The sequence below is a fragment of the Marmota flaviventris genome, chromosome 1 (genome assembly GCF_047511675.1).
Source record: "Marmota flaviventris isolate mMarFla1 chromosome 1, mMarFla1.hap1, whole genome shotgun sequence".
In the NCBI taxonomy this organism is placed as follows: Eukaryota; Metazoa; Chordata; class Mammalia; order Rodentia; family Sciuridae; genus Marmota; species Marmota flaviventris.
In genome coordinates this window covers 180,524,228-180,544,939 of record NC_092498.1, presented here as the reverse complement: position 1 = coordinate 180,544,939, position 20,712 = coordinate 180,524,228, and the positions used below count along the sequence as shown (strand labels likewise).

The 20,712-nt window shown below is 35.0% G+C and overlaps 1 protein-coding gene across 1 annotated transcript in view; it reads right to left on the bottom strand.

Annotated features, from left to right (window-relative positions):
- Positions 1-20,712, bottom strand: part of Kcnh8 (potassium voltage-gated channel subfamily H member 8) — a 346,203-nt gene that overhangs the window by 111,777 nt on the left and 213,714 nt on the right. Inside the window, exons 6-7 of the mRNA XM_027923181.2 lie at positions 7,084-7,241; positions 208-415 (exon numbers count right to left, since the gene is read on the bottom strand). Coding sequence (XP_027778982.1) covers positions 208-415; positions 7,084-7,241 — 366 coding nt within the window. The remainder of the gene's footprint in view (positions 1-207; positions 416-7,083; positions 7,242-20,712) is intronic.

Below are 20,712 nucleotides of genomic sequence, written 5' to 3'. Positions count from 1 at the left end.
ACTTTTGGGAAAAAAAACAAAAACCACAAGTTTGTTCCAGAAAATATTTTTTGAAAGGAATCACTTGTATTATGAATAATAGAGTGACAAAGAGAGAGAGAAACAATTGGCAGTAAGAAAAAAATATATCTTTCACCTCCTCCAAAATTCTAGAGAACCTTCATTTTCAACTTAAAAATGGAAAATGTGACAAATGTAAGCCCTTACCAACTTCCCACTTCAGAAGGCTGTTGTCTTCCCTCTCCATTTTTCCAATGACATACCAGATACACGCCATCCAGTGGGCAAGGAGCGCAAACATGGACATGAGCAGAGTCAGGACGATTGTGCTATGTTGGGAGTAACGGTCCAGCTTCTGCAGGAGACGCAAAAGACGAAGCAGCCGCACAGTCTTTAAGAGATGCACGAGAGACACCTGGGTAGAAGACAGAGCAGCACAACTTGGCTCATGCATTAAATTCATGCCATGACATTTACTTTAACTTACAGCCATGCTGGAAAGTTCTTGAAGTTAAATATAATCATGATTCAATTCTATGTTCATTAAATTTTTTTAATTGGTGCATCATAGTTTTATGTTCATTTTCTATAGTCATTTTTATGAATTGTTATTCTTCTGTGCTAAGGTTTACTTTCTCCCTACATTAGAGCCAGGTTCTCATCTGTCATTTTTCAAGCTGGTAGAAAGATAGATAGTCATATGCTAAGATTTTGTGATTTCTACTTTGTCACTTGGGCATTGCTGGGGTGGAGTTTATTTGATAGGCAGATACAGATGTGGACCATTTTTCATTGGTGAAATGAAAGCTAGAACAGAAGTCCAGGAAGGAAATCATCTAAACACATGACACTGACACAGTCTCCTCATTTTCTCTGACCAGAAAGAGAATGCTTAAGGGAAGAATGTGGTGCTCCCCTTACATGAGAATAATAGTTATTTGGAAAGACAAGGGACATGAGCTTGGGTGTTCAGATGAGGCAGCTGAGTTATTTTGCTGGTACATTTTAAAAAACAATTTTACTTGCTCCTATAAGAGTCCACAACTGGCTATAAATGTGAATTTTGGTTTATTGATGAATGACAGAAACAGATATAATTATTTTAAATGTAAATATGTAATCTGAAACAACATTCATTACTTTTGGGTGATATTCTGAATTTGTCAATGAGAATTATAAGTCACTTGTAGACAGCTGCATACCTCAAAACACCTTATAAATAGCAATTTCTCTTTTATCAAGTGTGTATGACACCTTCTTAATGTCAATTGGGGGTAAGGGAAAAGTGAAAGGAAAAAAAAAGTAGGGGGTGGAGGCCAACTAACATGTATTGAGGTCTTTCTAGATGTCAGACATTTAGCAAAGCATTTGATAAAATGCTACATTTTCAGGTTGCTCAAAAAATGTAGGACTTGTTAATACTTCATTTTAGTCCTAATTTGATGTTAACTTCCCCAAGGAAGGCACTCCACTGACAAGTGATAAAACTGGGATTCATACCTTTTCCACATCTAGTTCATAATTTTATCTCTCATTCTGTCTTTCATGGTGACATAAACACAGTAAGTTTCAATACACAAATGTGTGAGCTGTATTTAAAACAATTGCCATGAGCAATTAGGGGCAGAGCCAAAGCCAAAGCATATAAGACATTTTTTTTGATGGTAGCAATGCATTTTTTTGGTCCTATTTATTTATTTATTTTTAAAATTTTTTATTGTTGGTTGTTCAAAACATTACATAGTTCTTGATATATCATATTTCACACTTTGATTCAAGTGGGTTATGAACTCCCATTTTTACCCCGTATACAGGTTGCAGAATCACATCAGTTACACATCCATTGATTTACATGTTGCCATACTAGTGTCTGTTGTATTCTGCTGCCTTTCCTATCCTCTACTATCACCCCTCCCCTCCCCTCCCCTCCCCTCCCCTCTTCTCTCTCTACCCCCTCTACTGTCATTCATTTCTCCCCCTTGTATTATTTTTCCCTTTCCCCTCACTTCCTCTTGTATGTAATTTTGTATAACCCTGAGGGTCTCCTTCCATTTCCATGCAATTTCCCTTCTCTCTCCCTTTCCCTCCCACCTCTCATCCCTGTTTAATGTTAATCTTCTTCTCATGCTCTTCGTCCCTACTCTGTTCTTAGTTACTCTCCTTACATCAAAGAAGACATTTGGCATTTGTTTTTTAGGGATTGGCTAGCTTCACTTAGCATAATCTGCTCTAATGCCATCCATTTCCCTGTAAATTCTATGATTTTGTCATTTTTTAATGCAGAGTAATACTCCATTGTGTATAGATGCCACATTTTTTTAATCCATTCGTCTATTGAAGGGCATCTAGGTTGGTTTCAAAGTCTTGCTATTGTGAATTGTGCTGCTATGAACATCGATGTAGCAGTGTCCCTGTAGCATGCTCTTTTTAGGTCTTTAGGGAATAGACCGAGAAGGGGAATAGCTGGGTCAAATGGTGGTTCCGGTAGCAATGCATTTTGATTGACATCTATGGAGATGCACTAACTGAATATTTTTAAAATATGGAAGACACATTTTTTGGATGGTTATTTTTTTTTCTTTTTATAAGTCTTTGCAGTATAACAACATAATTTATAACATTTCTCACAACATGTTTTCTTGGGAAGAAATGTAATACCTTGAGCAAACTTTTCTGTTCAAATAAAAGAATTCATCATAATCTATTAGAAGAGGCTAACAAACATATGTATCAGGTTTTTAAATGATCATAGGTCCAGACTTGTGGAAAGCAGAAAAGAATCATTGATAAGGAGGATTTATTTTTTCCTCTTTGTCTTTCTTACTGACACAGATGTTGATCTACACTTTCATTCTTCATAAGGCAGTCATGCTAGGTTCACAGGACATGATGATGAAAAAAGCCAAGAAATTAAAGGAATACTAACTGGAAAAGAAGAAGTCAAACTATCACTGTTTGCTGATGGCATGATTCTATAGCGAGGAGACCCCAAACAATTCCATCAGAAGACTTCTAGGGCTGATAAAGTGAATTTAACAAAGTAGCAGTATACAAGATCAACATCCATAAATCAATAACTTTTCTATAATCTATCAGCAATTCAGCTGAGAAAGAAATCAGTAAAACCATCCCATTTACAATAACCTCAAAAAAAAAAAACCCTTGGAATTAATCAAACCAAGGAGGTAAAAGATCTACTAAAGAAGACTGAAGAAAATAATTGAAGAGGGCTTCAGAAAATGGAAAGATCTCCCATGCTCTTGAACAAGTGGAATTAATATGGTCAAAATAGCCATAGTACCAAAAGCAATATACATAGTCAATATAATCCCTATCAAAATACCAATGACATTATTCACAGAACTAGAAAAATCAGTCCATATATTTATTTGGAAAAATAAGAGGCCCTGAATATTCAAAGCATTCTGAACAAGAAAAACAATGCATTAGGCATCATAATACCTGATTTCAAATTATATTACAGAGCTATAATAGCAAAAATAGCATGGTACTGGCATCAAAATAGATGCAGACCAATGAAATAGAATAGAAGACACAGACCCACATTCTTACAAATGGGCCAGATATAAATATTGGAGAAAAGGTAACCTTTTAAACAAATGGTGCTGGGAAAACAGAATATCTATATATAGAAGAATGAATTTAGATCCCTATCTTTCACCCTGCATAAAACTCAAATTAAAATGGATCAAAGACTTAGGAATTAGACCAGAAACCTTGCACCTGCTTGAAGAATAAGTAAGGTCAACACTCCATCACATAGGTGCAGCTACCGACTTCCTTGGCAACATACCTGAAGCTCAAGAAATAAAATCAAGAATCAGTAAGTGGCATGCCATCAAACTGAAAGGGCTCTGTACAGCCAAGGAAATGAATAAGAAAGTGAAGAGAGAGCTTATGGAATGAGAGAAAATGTTTGCCAGCTACGCCTGACAGGGGGTTAATATCCAGAATACAAAAAGAAATAAAAACTCAACCCCAAAATAACAAATAGCCCAAGCAATAAATGGGCAAAAACATGAACAAATTTTCAAAAGAAGAAATACAAATGACCAAAAAATATATATTAAAAAATTTCAACATCTTTAGCAGTCAGGGAAATGCAAATCAAAACAACACTAAAATTTTACCTTACTCCATTCAGAATGGCAAGTTTCAAGAACATGAATAATAAACGCTGGTGGGGATGTGGGAGAAAAGGTACATTGTTGGTGGGACTGCAGGCTAATGCAACCACTTTGGAAAGCAGTATGAAGATCCCTTAAAAAACAAGGAATGGTCCCAGTCTTTAACCCCCTCCCCTCTCCAAGTGGGGTAGGGAGGGAGAGCATAGAAGGAAGATTACCTCTAGAAAGGGAATAGGGGTGGGAGGGAAAGGGAGGGAGAAGGGGAATAATAGCATGGATGGTGGAAGGAGACCCTCATCATTATACAAAATACATGTATGAAGATGTGAATTTGGTGTCAACATACCTTATATACAAACAGAGATATTGTGATATAAAGGTGTATTAAGAATTGTAATGCAAAAAAAAATCAGCAAGACAGATCATGTATAATGGCATAATTTGGTGTGAACATACTTTATATGCAGAGTTATAAAAATTGTGCTGTTAATGGATAATTATGAATGTAATGCATTCTACTATTGTCACGTATGAAAGAAATTTTTTAAAAAGGGAAGTATCAAAAAAAAAAAAAAACCAAGGAATGGGACCAGCATATGACCCAGCTATCCCACTCCTTGGTATAATCCAAAATATCTAAAATCAGTATACTATAGTAATAGTATGCTATTATATAGCAACACAATGTTTATAGCAACACAATTCACAATAGCCAAATGATGAAAGTAACTCAGATGCCTGCCAATAAATAAATGGATCAAGAAAATGTGGTACATAGATACACAATGGAGTTTTACTCAGCCATAAAGAACAATGAAATATGGCATTTGCTGGTAATGAATGGAAATGGAGAAAATCATGCTAAGTGAAAATAACCCAAACTCAGAAAATCAAGGATTGAATGTTTTCTTTCATGTGTGGAAATTAGAACCAAAAAAGGGAAAGGAAGCAGTGTGTGGGAGCGATCAGGTTTCATAAAGATATAGGAAAGATCAGTGGAATAGATATAGGAGAATGAAAGGGAGAAAGGAAGGGAGAGGGGAAGAAATATGGAATGAATTTAACAAAATCATATTATATTCACATATAAAGGTACCCAAGGGAATTTCACCTTCATGTATAAGTAGAAGAAAGGAAGTTGAGTAGTATTGAGGAGGAGAAATAGAGGCAGGGCAGAGGGTAGGAAAGTGGGGGATGAAAATCAAAATCAAAATCAAATTCCTTGCATGTATGATTTGTCAAAACGAACCCAATTAGTCTGTATAATTATAATGCTCTAATAAAAAAGGGAGCTGAGTACAGTGAAAAGCCCAGTGAAAGTGAAGTATTTAACATTCATCAAAATATGAGAATTTGACTTGTAGAAATCCTTTATCCACGTTAGTTTAAGTAATGTGTATGTTAATTATATAAAAACACATGCTATATATTCTATTCTATAAATTCTTAATAATTTATGAATAATTGCATACCATATACACACATTTAAGATTTTCCTATTTGTTCAGTATCCAAATAAAAATGGAACATGAAAAATCTATTAGTATTCAGTAGCAAAGCAGCAAAATAATTTTAAACAGAATTCTATTAAATAACATTTACTTAACAATTTGCCAGGAGAATTCAGAAAGTTTTTTTTTTTTAAAACATTTTGTGAATTATATACTTCTTTTGCAGCTTTCCAAAAAATCTGTTTTAAGTCATTACACTTTCATTATAGTACACTTATCTAGTCAAATTCAATCTTCAAAAGCACTTTAAAAAGCCCAGATAACAGTTTGATGTAGCACTGATTGATATTAATACACAAGATTTCTCCTGCCAACTTTCCTTTCAGTTATGTTATAAACCTTTTAACCATGTCGACACTCTCAACCCTCCAACTTGGGAAAAAAGAAAGGAGTAAAAACAATATTGTACAGGCAATTTAAAAAGGAAAAAAAAAGTATGCTAAATAGGATTACAGTTTCACATTCATTTTTGAAGTCAATAATGACTATATTTGAAACATCTATCTCTTTGTTTCATTTTGAAAGCTATACCTTTAAATTTTTAATGAAGGATATGTTTTCTATGAAAGACAGTTAACTGACTGGGAGATTTATTTACTTTGAATAATGTTAAAGAAAATTTTTACATGCTGAAGTTGTTAAGCAGAAAACTGCATTTATGATTCAAAATGACCTCCTTAAAAGTCTCTCCATTTATAAAGAAGTGTTTGAAAGTTTTAAGGATATCCATCATCAAATAGTAGAAGTAGCTACTATTGTATGTGGGCATACCTTCTTGTAAGGAGACATAAGGATAAGGGGGTTAGAGGAAGAAAGAGGAAAATTTATGAGTATTAATACAAATTCAAGAAAATTCTCAACTTTTTTGTCAATCATTGTGTCATTCAGGTTTCTACTCCATCCAACATTTTTATAAGAATTTATAAGAAATGACTGAATTAATTTAATTTTTTAATATCAACATTCCTCTCTGTATTAATTGGTCTTGCATTGGTTTTGCCAAGGAATAATGAAATCATAGGGAGTTAAAGATCATAAAAGGGGAAAGAATTCTTCAAACTTTCCACCAATTTTTTGGAAGAAAATATCTCTTTAGATAATATAAAGTAATGGTTATATCCCTACAGATGGTTTCCTTATCAAAGGATTTGTTTATTGAGTCCATATTTATGATAATTTTTCAAATATTCTGGGTTCTGGGTATTTGTATGAATAAAAACAGGTAATACAGATTTCCAAGGAAGTAACTTCCTCAAGTGGAGAATGTAGCCTGCATGGTATTGGGTACCCTGGCAGTTTTATTGAGGGCACAAATCCCGGGAAACACAAATCGCTGTAAACATTTTAAACCTGAACGTGTGAAAAAGTAAATATAGGGGTGAAAGCAAGCTTAAACGCTGTGTGGAATCAAGCTCTTGACTCACCACTGTGACGTTGAAAGCGTACAGGAGATCGAAGGGCAGGGCAGCAATTAAATCAATGATGAACCAGGTTGTGACGTAGTGGATGCAAATTGATCTTGCTTCGAAAATAACTTGGCCAGATTTGCTGACATAAGTTGTTCGGAAATTTAAAATAATATCTGCTTGGGGAAAAAAAAGACAGAAAGAAAAGAAAGATGGGGAGGGGTGATAAAATAAAATAAAAGGAAGGAGAAAGACAAGGAAAGAAGCAAGGAAGGAGGAAAGGAAGTCAGGCAGGCAACCAGGGAGGAAAAGAGGAAGAAAAAACATATAAAATTAAAATTAAACAGTAACCTTTTTAACCTGTTAATTACTAATGTTCAAAACACCCTCCTTGATGGATCCAGTTCAACTCAACAAACATGTTTAAGGAGAGTGAAGAAAGTAATATTTTCTGAGCATTTACTACATTCCAAACTTGGAGTCATGTGGTATGATGATTAAAATAAATGATCAAAGCAATAAGAACAAAGATCATAATTTGCTAAAAACTCACTGTGTAAAGACATTGTTCTAAGAGCTTAGCATGGGGTATTTCACTTAATCCTCAAACATCCCATGTTAAAGAGGCAGAAACTAAGTCCCGCTGAGGAAGAGTCATTCATCCAAGATCATGTAACCAACAAAATAAGAAATTATTTGAACACAGATATAATTTGTGCAATACTACCCAATTCCATGTATTAAAGTTTTACTAATCTCTGTGAGAATATGAAATTCATTCCTGTCCTGAAGGCACTCCTGTTAACAAAATACCAGAAATTTCTTGTTTGGATTTAGAGGTTAAATTTTCCCACTCTTTAAAAAAAATATAAACACTTTATGTAAGCATTTCAACTTTTCCATACAGACTCTTTTATTACTTTATTGAGATTTTTTAGAATACATGAGGTCCTCGTGAGTGCTGGTTAAATGACAAATCCATAACTAAGCGAGTCCTTTGAGCTCCCTCCTGTTGCTTTTGAATAAGCATCTCTAAGACTGTCCTCTTACTTCCTGGTTAATATCATTAAGATATTTTCCTTAGTTTGTCTTAAGATCAAGTAAAAGCAGACCTCAGGAAATTTATGTATTGGTACACATGAAAGGATAGTAATTGTTGAGCGTTTTATGGAATGGTGACAATAACAGAAAAAAAATTTCTCCATGGAACTTTATTTTGGGGAGAATTCCATGGTTTGTTAGTCAAGGAGCGGAGCAGGATATGTGGGAAATAAATATCTCAGCCAATGATCACAGGAATTTGAGGAGTTATAAAACCAATACTAAGCTCTGAGCTGCATAATAATCAGATGGATTGGGATAATCTTTACATCTAACTTAAACCACTGAAAATAAGAACAGTGTTGTATGAGATAGAATTTGTTCATATCATGATGATGACAACAGTAAAAATTACTCATGAAAATGCTCATTTTATATTTGTATGTTACTTTTAATTTTCACTTCATGTTCACATTTGTGGAAGGGAGAATTCTGAACAACTGTCAATGACCTGGTCCTCATTTGGTCTCTTCCCCTGTGAACATGATGAGGTATCATTCTGTGATCGGGTTATATTTTGTGACAAACTGGGAAATTATCCTAGGTGAACAGATCAGGCAAGCTCTCTAAAAGAAGGAAGTTTTCTTCATCTGGTGAAAAGATATTGGAAGTCAGTAAGAAGAGAGTGACTGACATATGATGGACAGGACCACATGCAAGGAACAGCAGGGGGCCTCTTATTGCTGAGAGGAATACCAGGCTGACACCTCGTTAGAGATGTGTACCTTAGTACGAATTCTTCCAACAGCCACATGGGGCTGGGAAAAGAATCTAAGGTCTAGGAAAGAAAACATAGACACACACACACACACACACACACACATACACACACACCTCAGATAACATGATGTCAGCCCTTTGAATCCCTGAGCGGAGAATCCAGCTAAGCCATTCCTAGATTTCCTGACATATAGAAACCGTGAGAAAATAAACAGGTGTTGTTTTAAGCTGCTAAATTGGTGGTAATTTGCTATATAGTGGTTAAAAAATAAATAAAATTTCATTATGTCATTTGGTTCTCAGTATAGCTTTGTAAAGGGAGATAATATAGGAATTACAAGACACATTCTTAGTATGAGCTGAGTATTGTTCTAAACCATTTATAATCATAATCTCTTTTAACTCTTTTCAATAATACTAAAATGCCAATACTTTTATTACTGTCTTTTCCAGATGAGGAAATTAGGGCATAACAGAGGTCAAGTAATTTGCCCAGTGTCACATAGATGATGATACTGAAACACAGCATTGAATTCCCCAGCTGTCAGTGAAAGAGCAAGATTCAGCTCCAAGTCTCCTGAGTTCCAGTTCAGTGCTTTAGGTTTTGTGGCTTTAACAAAATACAGATACTTCACAGGTCAGGAAGCAAGTTCTGAGTGAAGTAATTTCAAAGTGCTTCATATTCAAATTTGAATTTCCCAAGAATTACTTGAAGGCATAACATGTGATGTATTTTAGAGAAAGTTCCATGTGCTGATGAAAAAACTATTGTGTTTGGAGTGGTGTGATGGAATGTTCTTTAGGTGTCTACTAATTCCTAATCTATAGTCTAATTTTACTCTGATGTTTCTTTGTTAATTTTTGGGGGGAGTCTAGAGGGGGTCAGTGAGAGGGGTCAGTGAGAGTGGGGTATTGATGTTACCCACCATTATTGTATTAGGGCCTATCTCTTCCTTTATGTTCAGTAATGTTTGTTTTATAAAATTTGGTACTCTGATATTTAGTGCCTATTTATTTATAATCATATCTTCTTGATGGATTATTCCATTTATCATTATGTAGTAAGAATTTATGATGCTTCAGGATGGTTTTGGCTTGAAGTCTGTTTTGTCAGATATGAGCATAATTACCCCAGTTTGCTTTCAGGGTCCATTTACATAGAATATAATTTTCCATCCATTCACTTTCAGTCTGCATATGTCTTTGCTGGTCAGGTAAATTTGTTGCACACAGAATATTGTTGGGTCTTGCTTTTTAATCCAATCAGCCAGTCTTCATCTTTTAAGTTGGAGAATTAAGACCATTTACTTTCAGGGTTATTATTGAAAGGTATGTACTTGTTTTTGTCATTTTGTTGGTTTTCTTAAAATTCTTTTGAACATTCTGTTTGTTGCTTCTTGTCTTACTCATTTTAAATATTTGATTATTTTCTTTATTAATAATGTCTGAATCCTTCCTGTTTCTCATTTGTGTGTCTACTCCTGTAGTGTGATCATGCTTGTTATTATCTTTCTTCCTCTTCTGGTGTAGGATTCCCATAAATATCTTCTCTGATGCTGGCTTAGTAATGCATTCTCTTGGTTTATGCTTCCATTATCATGAAAGATCTTTATTTTTTCAATTCTGAGGGATAATTTTATTGAGTATAGTAATCTCAGTTGGCAGTTATCTTCTTTCAGGACACATGAAATACATCATTCTATGCTCTCCTGGCCTTTAGTTCTGCTGAAAAATCTGCTGTTATTCTGATGGATTTCCTTTAAATATGACTCGGTGCTTCTGTCGTGCATCTTTTTCCTCTCTTTGTTCTGTACTTTGGGCAATTAACTATAATATGTCATGAAGAGGTTCTCTTCCATTCATGCTATTTGGGGTTTAGAAGACTTTCTTTATATGGATGTCCACATCTTCTCCAAGATTTAGAAAACTTCTTCTTTTATTATTTCATTGAATAGATTTTCTGTGTCTTCAGCATGTAGTTCTTTTTCCTCATGTATTCCAATTAAGCATAATTCTGGTCTTTGACTGGTGACCCAGACATAAATTTGTGTGGTCTGCTCCTTCATATTTTTTCCCTTTATTACTATCTGAATGTTACTCAATCTTGTTTTCAAGTCCAACATACTTTCTTCAACTTGATCTGGTTTAGGAGGCTTTCAGCTGAGTTCTTAATCTGACTTATTGGACTTTTCATTTCCAAGATTCCTGTTTGATTCTTTTCAAAATCTCGTATTCCTTTACTATATTTCTCATTAACAATTGCATTGTGTTCCTTAATTCATTTATGTGCTCATTTGTATCCTCTTGGAATTCATTGAGATTTTAAATAATTTATTCTTTTGAATTCATTGACTTTTCAACCATTTTGATATATTTGGAATTATTTACTAAAGAATTATAAACTTCAGGAGGTGCACATTGCCTTGTTTATTTATTTATTTTTCTATGTTGATATTCGTGTATCTATTAGGATGGACATCTCTTTCACTTTTATGTGAGGATCTTCTTAGGAAGCAATAAAAATAAATAAGAAAATAAAGGGAAAACCAAATAAACACACCAACAGAAATGAAAGTGCAAAAACAATGTAGAATAAACAAAAAAGTTAAAAAATAAATTTAATTTGAAGTAAAACAAAGGAAGCAGTAACAACAATTATTAATAAAAAGTAACAATTTCTTTTCCATCAAAGTGCTTGATTATGAGGGCAAGAATGAATCATCAACCTATGCTAATTTGTGGTTCTTTCTATGTCATAGGCTGTGTGGCCCTTGAAGGCTGGGGGTTGTACCCTTTCTTCTCTTTGATGTGCTTGTCAGGTGACCAGTGTGGTGGTTTGTGACTAGAGCCAGTTGGGATACTTCTCAGATGCCCTGCATTGAGAGGTGAAATTCCGAACTCCCCAGGCAAAGATTTACAAAGATTTATTTCATAGTTCCGTGAGCATGGACTCTTGAGGGCAGGGAGAGGTGATGGAGTCACAACTATCTGTACAGGGGGTGGGGATGAGTGGTGGATTTAGGCCCCTTGCAATCATCACTCCTAACTCAGGTGTTACAAGATTTAGATCCCATGCAAAATCACATGTAGCTACTCCTTCCCTTGGATTTTTGTGGATGGCTCCCTGAACTTCAGTTTTAAAGGGGAAGTGTTTTCCATTCCCTTACATATTGCAGTCCAATTTCCCACCATATATAATTCTCAGTGGGTTAGTGTCAGAATCTCTACCCTGGGGCCAAATTGACTATCAAGGAAGTTTCCAATACAGCAATATTTTTGTGGGCATCTGGGGATGGGAAGATGCCTGGACATTTGATTCCCAGAACTTTAAGCCAGACCTTCTCAAGATGGCTCCATGTTATGGCACTGTGAGAATACTCTGGGAAGTGCCGGAAACTTCTCCAGAGCCAGTTTATTATTCAGATCCCATCTACTGTCTGTTTAGACTGTATTTCTTCAGGTTGCACAGCTGTGCCAGTGGCATTCATTGGGATTCTTCCTCTTTCACTTCTATCCCTACCCTCTGACCTGCTGCCATGGGACTGGTGCTGGGGTGCTCCGTTTTACCGTCTTTCACTATCTAAAGTCTCTGGGTTTCTCCAAGTCTCTGCATGTCTATTATTCTATTATTATACTTTTGTGTTACCTCACAGTCACCCACCTTGATATTCAGTTGCTTTCTAGTTCTTTTGATTCTACCTTGGAGAAAAAACAGGTGAGTGTTGGGTGACTCTAAGGCATCAATTTGAAGCCCTGTCCTTCTCTTTTACCTTCTGTTCTCCTGTAATTTTTCATTAACCAAACAGTTAAATGATCAGGTCACAGTTCTTGAAGTAAAGCAGACATTTAAATTTTAAAGTTTCTAAGAAGCTCACGTAAAAGATTTAGGTTCTCATCTTCTGAGAAATCCAGAGTTGTTTATCAGGCCCATCAGTGATATTTTGTTTCTGCAGCACAGACTGAGGTTAAGTCTATAAGTTCATTATAAAACTAAAGGGATAGTGTGGTTGGGTAGAAGAATAACCTCTAATGTTCTATAGCACAGTGGGATAACTATGATTGGCAGCAATTAATTGTACATTTCAAAATGTTTTAATATTCAGAGCATTTTGAATGTTACCAACAATTAAATTGTTACCAAATTTAACTTACCAAGTAAATGAAAATATAACAGTGTTCATGAGAGCCAAGTATTGCAAAGAAATGATAAATGTTTGAAGTAAGGAATATGCCAGTTATCCTGCTATGATCATTTTATATATATATATATATATATATATATATATATATATATATATATGTATCAGAATATGTACAATTATTGTTTGTCAATTAAAAATAGAAAATATATTTTAAAAGACTGAAATTGAAGGAACAAGTTCCTTGCATATTTATTAACTGACCACCAGGTCTACTACAAATTTCTCAGAAAACCCATTGTCGCAATCTGCATACATGGGGTACTCCCACGAATGGAAGCATGAAGAATGTGAGAGATGTTGGGTGGATCGGTACAGCAAACATTTTTAAAAACTATATGGTTAAATTATGTGGTTGACTAAGAACAAAACAGAGTTGCTTACTTCTAAGTAGAATAGATACTAGATGAATAACTACAGACTATCAATTTAGAAAGCTTTTAAGGAAAGAATTAGTTATTTAACTGAGTTAATTAGATAAAAAGATATGCTAATTTTAGGCAAAAAAGAAGTCATTATAAGACTTTTATACAAAAATAGTGTTCAAGTGTGCAAATCTGTTTGTGAAATATTTGAATACTTTATGTTTATTTTCAGGGGGAAAATCCCAGATAGATCATATCCTAAGATTTCCAGGCCTATATAAAATAGTTGCGTAGCGGTATATCCAATAATTAGTGTCAATTTTGAGTAGCTTAGTTCAAAACCAAATGAAACAAAACCACTTTTGTCATATTCATGAGAAAAGATATGAGATATTTATAAGACTTTTTTTTTGCATTTATCAGTTTGTGCGGTTTCCATGCTGCATCTCTCAGGTAGACTACTGTGACCTTAATTTTACCAAAGATTCAGAAGATTTAAATAAATTGACTTAATCACGCAGACAGTAATCAGCTAAGAGATAGGCTGTTGTTTGACACTTGATTCCATTGTCTTTCCATTATGTAAAAGACTGTTGCACTCCCAAATATATTTTAGAGCCAGTAACGACAGATCAGTGAAGGAAAATGCACTGTGGTCCTCAGATCAAATTCAACATCAGCACCAACCAAGTAAAAATAATATTAGGATAGAGTCTCAGAATCACACTTGGGAAGTGAACTTTCTTTGATTCTGGAAATACAAGAGTGAGGCTTTGTTCAGAAACAACGGAGCAAGGACATTCCTCCTGCTGGTGAGCATGTGGCAGTGTTCAGGAACCAGAAGAACTCCATGATTGTGAGTATCCTCTTGAGCAGAAGGCAGAGACGGCCAGTACAAGTTCTTTCAGAGTGAGGGAAACTCAGAACAAAATCAGATTATGATGAGGAAGAAAAAAGAGCTTTCTGGATCTGGCATCCCTCAGAGACTCAAGGGCAAAGTGGAGCTTCACAAATATTGGATGCAGCCACTCTTTCCCAGTCTGACGGTCTCACTTCCCATAAGAGTTTTGTATGTCTGGCTAATCAAATCAATGCGATTCAACTATTACAGTAAGAACATGGTCTCCTTCAGACAATCCATGATCCATCTGAAAGGCAGCAGCATAATTTCATTTTGAGACATCTAGAAAGGGTAAGTATAATATTTTTGTTTCATATTCATGTGGAAAAACATGGACCTGTACTCATTAATATCCAGATTTTTTATATGTAACCTTTCTTGTTGATCCTATGTATTGTTTTTTTAAAATATTTTTTTAGATGTAGTTGAACACAATACCTTTATTTTATTTATTTATTTTTATGTGGTGCTGAGAGGATTGAACCCAGTACCTGGCACATGCTGGGCGAGTTCTCTGCCACTGAGCCACAACCCCAGCCCCCTATGAATACATGAATAATAGTTAATGTGTACAATGATCTGTGGGTTCAAAACACTCACACATGTTGAATCAGGAAAAATATTCCAAATTCATAGCAAATTAATTCAAAAGAATTTGCCACCTCAAACCTTATGTTATGTTTTGGATATGAGGTGTCCCCCAAAAGCTCATGTGGGAGACAATTGCAAGAATTTTCACAGGTGAAATGATCACATTATGAAAGCTGTTAACTGATGATGACTATAGATAGGTAAAGTGTGGATGGAAGAATAGATCACTGACAGTGTGCCTTTGGAGTTTAGAATTTGTCCCTGGTGAGCAGAGCTCTTGTTTGGCTTCCTGGCTGCCATGAACGGAACAGTTTTCTTCCACCATGCCCTTCTGTCATGCTGTTCTGCCTCATCTTTCGCCCAGCGCATCGGAGTTGGCTGATGATGGAGTGAACTTCTGAAACTATGACCCAAAATAAAATTTTCTTCCTCTAAGTTTTTGTTGGACCTATTGGTCACAGTGATGCAAAGCTGACTAACCCACTTTAATATCTCCTTGGGCTTGCATATGTATAAACAATCCAATGTGGCACATGGTATAGTAATAAATGTAATGAGTAAATAAGTAAGAAAGAATTATGATGCATACTTTATGTGATTTACAATATATTTTGAAAAATTGATCATAATATACCCCACCAAAATGAAGAACATAAATGAATTCTCTGATAATTCAGATGACAGTTATTTTGCAAAATGATCAGTTTGCTTTGTTGTCATTCCAATTTCACATAGCATGATTACAATAAAGTCAAATAACAGAAGATAGAATTGTCATATACAGTTTTCATATTCCTAGGACTTCCAAAAATGAATGTTCCATTTCTAAATAGCTATGTATATGTACTAAAAAGCAGAGAGGTTAAATACATTTTTTTCTAGTTTGATTTTCTTGAGAACTATGTAATTAGAAAGTACAAAAAAAAGAGGCTAAATTTGATATGGCATAAATTAGTAGATTTCTTTATTAGCCTGCATGCCAGATGGGGAATCATTTTAAAATCACATTGGCTTACTCGTTAAAAAGTAAATTAAAATATAACACTGTGCATGAGAGCAAATGCACTACATACAAATAATTGATAACTTCATTTAGCCATTCCTTTAAAAATTAATCAATGTAGTAGAGCGTGGGTGGAGGGATCTTTAACTAAGCCAGCTGCCAAATAACATTCTAAAGATAATCTGTCTTTTTCCATTGCTTGTGAGGCACTCCTTCAAGCACAGTATGATGTCACTGCTGCACACTTTAACTAGAAGGTATGGGGAGAAGACAGAGCTGATTGACAGGCCCAAGGGTTTAACAATCCTAAGGATGTCTGCAACCAGTCACCAATATTAGTGAATAAGATCTTCCTATCTTTTGACCCTTGTCAGCATTTTTCCTTCTGGGCTTACTTGAAAGTAAAAGATTTATGGAAAACAGAGCAGCAGTCCCAGTGAGAAACAACATTTAAGTACAACTGCATTTGGAAGAAAAGGAGAGGATGAAAAAAAAAAAATTGCAAGCAGGTGGATTGAGGGATGATAGATCCCAGTAATTTTATTTATTAATTTGTTTTTGGTACTGAGGATTGAACCCAGGGTGCTTAACCACTGAGCGATATCTCCTTTTTAATATTTTATTTAGAGACAGGGTCTCCTTGAAATCCTGGTATTTTGGCTTCTGCTTTGTATTAATAGGGTCCCTGTCATCAGTCTATGGTGAACTCATAAGCTTTGACCTTTAACATTGACAACGTATGGACCCACATAGGAGGGAGGGGACCTAAGAATATTCTCTCCTAGTATCTCTTCTAATGCAGGAATCCCATCCATGACACCCTTGATAAGGACAAGGGTCAACGAGTCACTGAATGCTTCTGATAATGGTGAGCTTGCTGCTTTGGGGGAGCACCATATTAGTGGGACATGCCCATCACTAGGTAGTTCTTAACTTTTCTCAAATCAGAGGAAACACCTTCTTCCTAGTAAGCCTCTTTTCTTAGTTCTAGCTGTGTCCTCAGCAGCAACACAGAATATATTATCCCTTCCCACCCAAAAGCCCGTTCTATAAATATTCATCCTCAGTCATCATATTCATTTCTCTGTTTCCTGAGTAGCTTCATTTCTTTTAACTGTCCCTTACTGATATATTCGCCTCTTTACAGCCTGATCTTAGTCTTGAGTTTCATGTACATCACAACAAAGTTTCATGGGTCTCAGGGGAGAGTTTTGGGGCTTTAGCAACCTCCTTTTCCACTCATCCATCTTTTGGTCTTTTCAGGCTGTGTTTTTATTCATATTACATAAATGAGCCTCCTCATCAATTTTAATTTTGAAAAGAAATTTCCCAGTCTTTAACACAGTAAAGAAAAAGAAAATCACTCTGGTAGAAGATTACTGTCCTTTGAGAAGTAAAGTTCTTGGAATTAAATTTACCATCCTAATGTAGATGGTCCACTGTGAGACATTAGCAAAAATGTACTCTACCACTAGCAGTGTCTTCAGAATTCTTGTTAATCTGTAGCCTTATCAATACAATCCTTGATATTATTAGGATTCTTTTTCTAACCAATTTTTGCCAAATGTGAGGGAAATATAATTCTTCTAGTAATGCTTTTAGAATTGATTTTAATGCTTTTAGTAGTGCAGTTTTAGCAGTTGTTAGAAGGATTTAAAGAAAAGAAATTTTACAATACTATTTTCTAAAATAAACTTTTGCTAACTTAAAACTTTTTATGTTGATTTTCACATGCATTGCTCCCAAAACTACTCATGTTCTTCTTGAAAGAGCTAAGTATAGCTGTACTTTTCAGCTTTTCAATCTACTTAAGTATTATATAAATATTGCTATTGAGAACTTGTGTTTTTTGACCTGTGCCGAGCTCTTGGCACTCAAAGATGAAAAGGTATCTAAAACAAGCATGCTTTGTGTGATAGCCAAGGGTTTTCATGTTTGTATTATCTGATGTTATTCACCTTTAGATGCATAAGTAAGCATGACGGTGAATTTGCTGGCAGGTCAAAGGAGACAGTGCATACTCCCAGCAGATATCTATTAAAATTCTCCACTTACAGCCTATAACTAATTAGTTGTATTATATTGACCTTGTACATTGTTTTCATTTTATTACAGAAATCCAGCGTATCAAAAGACTTCCAGAAACCAGGCACACTGGTGTGCGTACAGACTACCTGTTTTGACTTTTGATAAATTATTCACTTTTTCAATGATGTATAACTCCAATGAGATATTAAACTGTGGAATTATTGGATTTTTTTAAAAAAAATAAAACAACTTAATGATTAAATGGAAACCTATTGGAGTCCTGATTTCAGCATATTCTTATTTGGTTTGTAGAAAGTCTTGATAACAGGATGTGGGGAAAAGGGTACACTTGTACATTGCTGGTGGGACTGCAAATTGGTGCAGCCAATTTGGAAAGCAGTATGGAGATTTCTTGGAAAGCTGGGAATGGAGCCACCATTTGACCCAGCTATTCCCCTTCTTGGTCTATTCCCTAAAGACCTAAAAAGAGCATGCTACAGGGACACTGCTACATTGATGTTCATAGCAGCACAATTCACAATAGCAAGACTGTGGAACCAACCTAGATGCCCTTCAATAGACGAATGGATAAAAAAAATGTGGCATTTATACACAATGGAGTATTACTCTGCATTAAAAAATGACAAAATCATAGAATTTACAGGGAAATGGATGGCATTAGAGCAGATTATGCTAAGTGAAGCTAGCCAATCCCTAAAAAACAAATGCCAAATGTCTTCTTTGATATAAGGAGAGTAACTAAGAACAGAGTAGGGACGAAGAGCATGAGAAGAAGATTAACATTTAACAGGGATGAGAGGTGGGAGGGAAAGGGAGAGAGAAGGGAAATTGCATGGAAATGGAAGGAGACCCTCAGGGTTATACAGTGGAGGGGGTAGAGAGAGAGGAGTTTTGACTTGCATTTTTCTAATTACTGGAGATGTTGAATATTTTTTTCATATATTCATAGCCACATCAATGTTTACAGCAGCTCAATTCACAATATCTCAACTGTGGAACCAAACTAGATGCCCTTCAATAGATGAATGGATAAAGAAACTGTGATATATCTATATATCTATATATTATATCTATCTATCTATCTATCTATATATATATATACACATACATACACACACAATGAAATATTACTCAGTATTAAAAGAGAATAAAATTATGGAATTTGCAGATAAATGGATGGAGTTGGAGAATATCATGCTAAGTTGAAGTAAGCCAATGCCAAAAAAATAAAGGCTGAATGTTCTCTCTGATAAGTGGATAATGGGAATAGTGCATATGGTGGAGAAATGGAGGAACTTTGGGCAAAGGGAGGGAGGCAGGGATGGGGAACAGGCATGGGGGCAGGAAAGATGGTGGAATGAGATGGACATCATTACCCTAGGTACATGTATGACTGCACATATGGTGTGATGCTACGTCATGTACAACTAGAGAAATGAAAAGTTGTGCTGCAATTATGCACAATGAATCAAAATGCATTCTGTCATATATACCTAATTAAAATAAATAAATTAATTAATTTAAAAAATAACGTTTCTTCATCTATTAAGAAGAACATGTGATTTTTATCCTTAATTTTGTTAAGTGGTGAATTGTATTTATTTTTTTACATATGTTGAACCAATCTTGTATTTCACTTGATCATGTTGCATGTGTTTTGAATGAAGTTTGCTAATATTTTATTAAAAATTTTAGCATTTATGCTCATCAGGGATATTTGACTGTAGTTTTATTTACTTGATGCTTCTTTATCTGCTTTTGGTATCAGGATTATGCTGGTTTCATAAAAAGCATTTGGAAACTTTCCCTCTCTTAACTTTATGAAATAATTTGAGAAAAACTGGTGTTGGTTCTTCTGTAAAGTTCTGGTAGAACTTAGCTAAGAATCCATCAGGTCCTGGGCTTTTCTTTTTTGGAAGGCTTTTAATTGCTGTTTCAATTTCATTACTTGATATTGGTCTGTTAAGGTTTTCATCTCTTCCTGATTCAATTTGGGCAGGTATACATGGCTGGAAATTTGTCAGTGTCTTCCAGATTTTCTAGTTTATTAAGAGTATACATTTTCAAAATAGGTTCTGATAATCCTCTGGATTTCAGAAGGGTCTGTGGTGCTATCTCCTTTTTCATTTCTGATATTGTTAATTTGTAGATTGTCATACTTTCTTTTGGTTAGTTTGGCCGAGGGCTTGTCAATCTTATTTATCTTTTTCAAAGAACCAACTTTTCATTGCATTGATCCTGGGTATTGTTTTCTTATCCTCATTTTCATTGATTCTGGCTCTGGTCTTAATTATTTCTGGTCTTCTACTTGTTTTGTGGTTAGTTTGTTCTTCTTTTTCTAAGGATTTGAGGTGGAACATAAGCTTATTTACTTGGGATATCTCTAAATTTTTTTTAGTGTAGGCATTCAGTGCTATAAATTTTCCTCTTGGAACTGCTCTCATACCATCCCAGAGATTTTGATAAGGTATCTCAGTCCTCATCCCTTTCCAAGAATTTCTTGATTTCAAATTTCATTTCTTCTTTGATCCACAGTGTTCAATTTCCCTGGATTTATGTGGTTTCTATTATTTGTCTTGCTGTTGATTTCTAGCTTCATTTCATTATGATATGATATCATACATGGGGTTATATCAGTTTCTTTGTATTTGCTAAGATTTGCTTTGTGTCCTAGAATATGATCTATTTTGGAAAAAGTTCTATATGCAGTGATAAGAA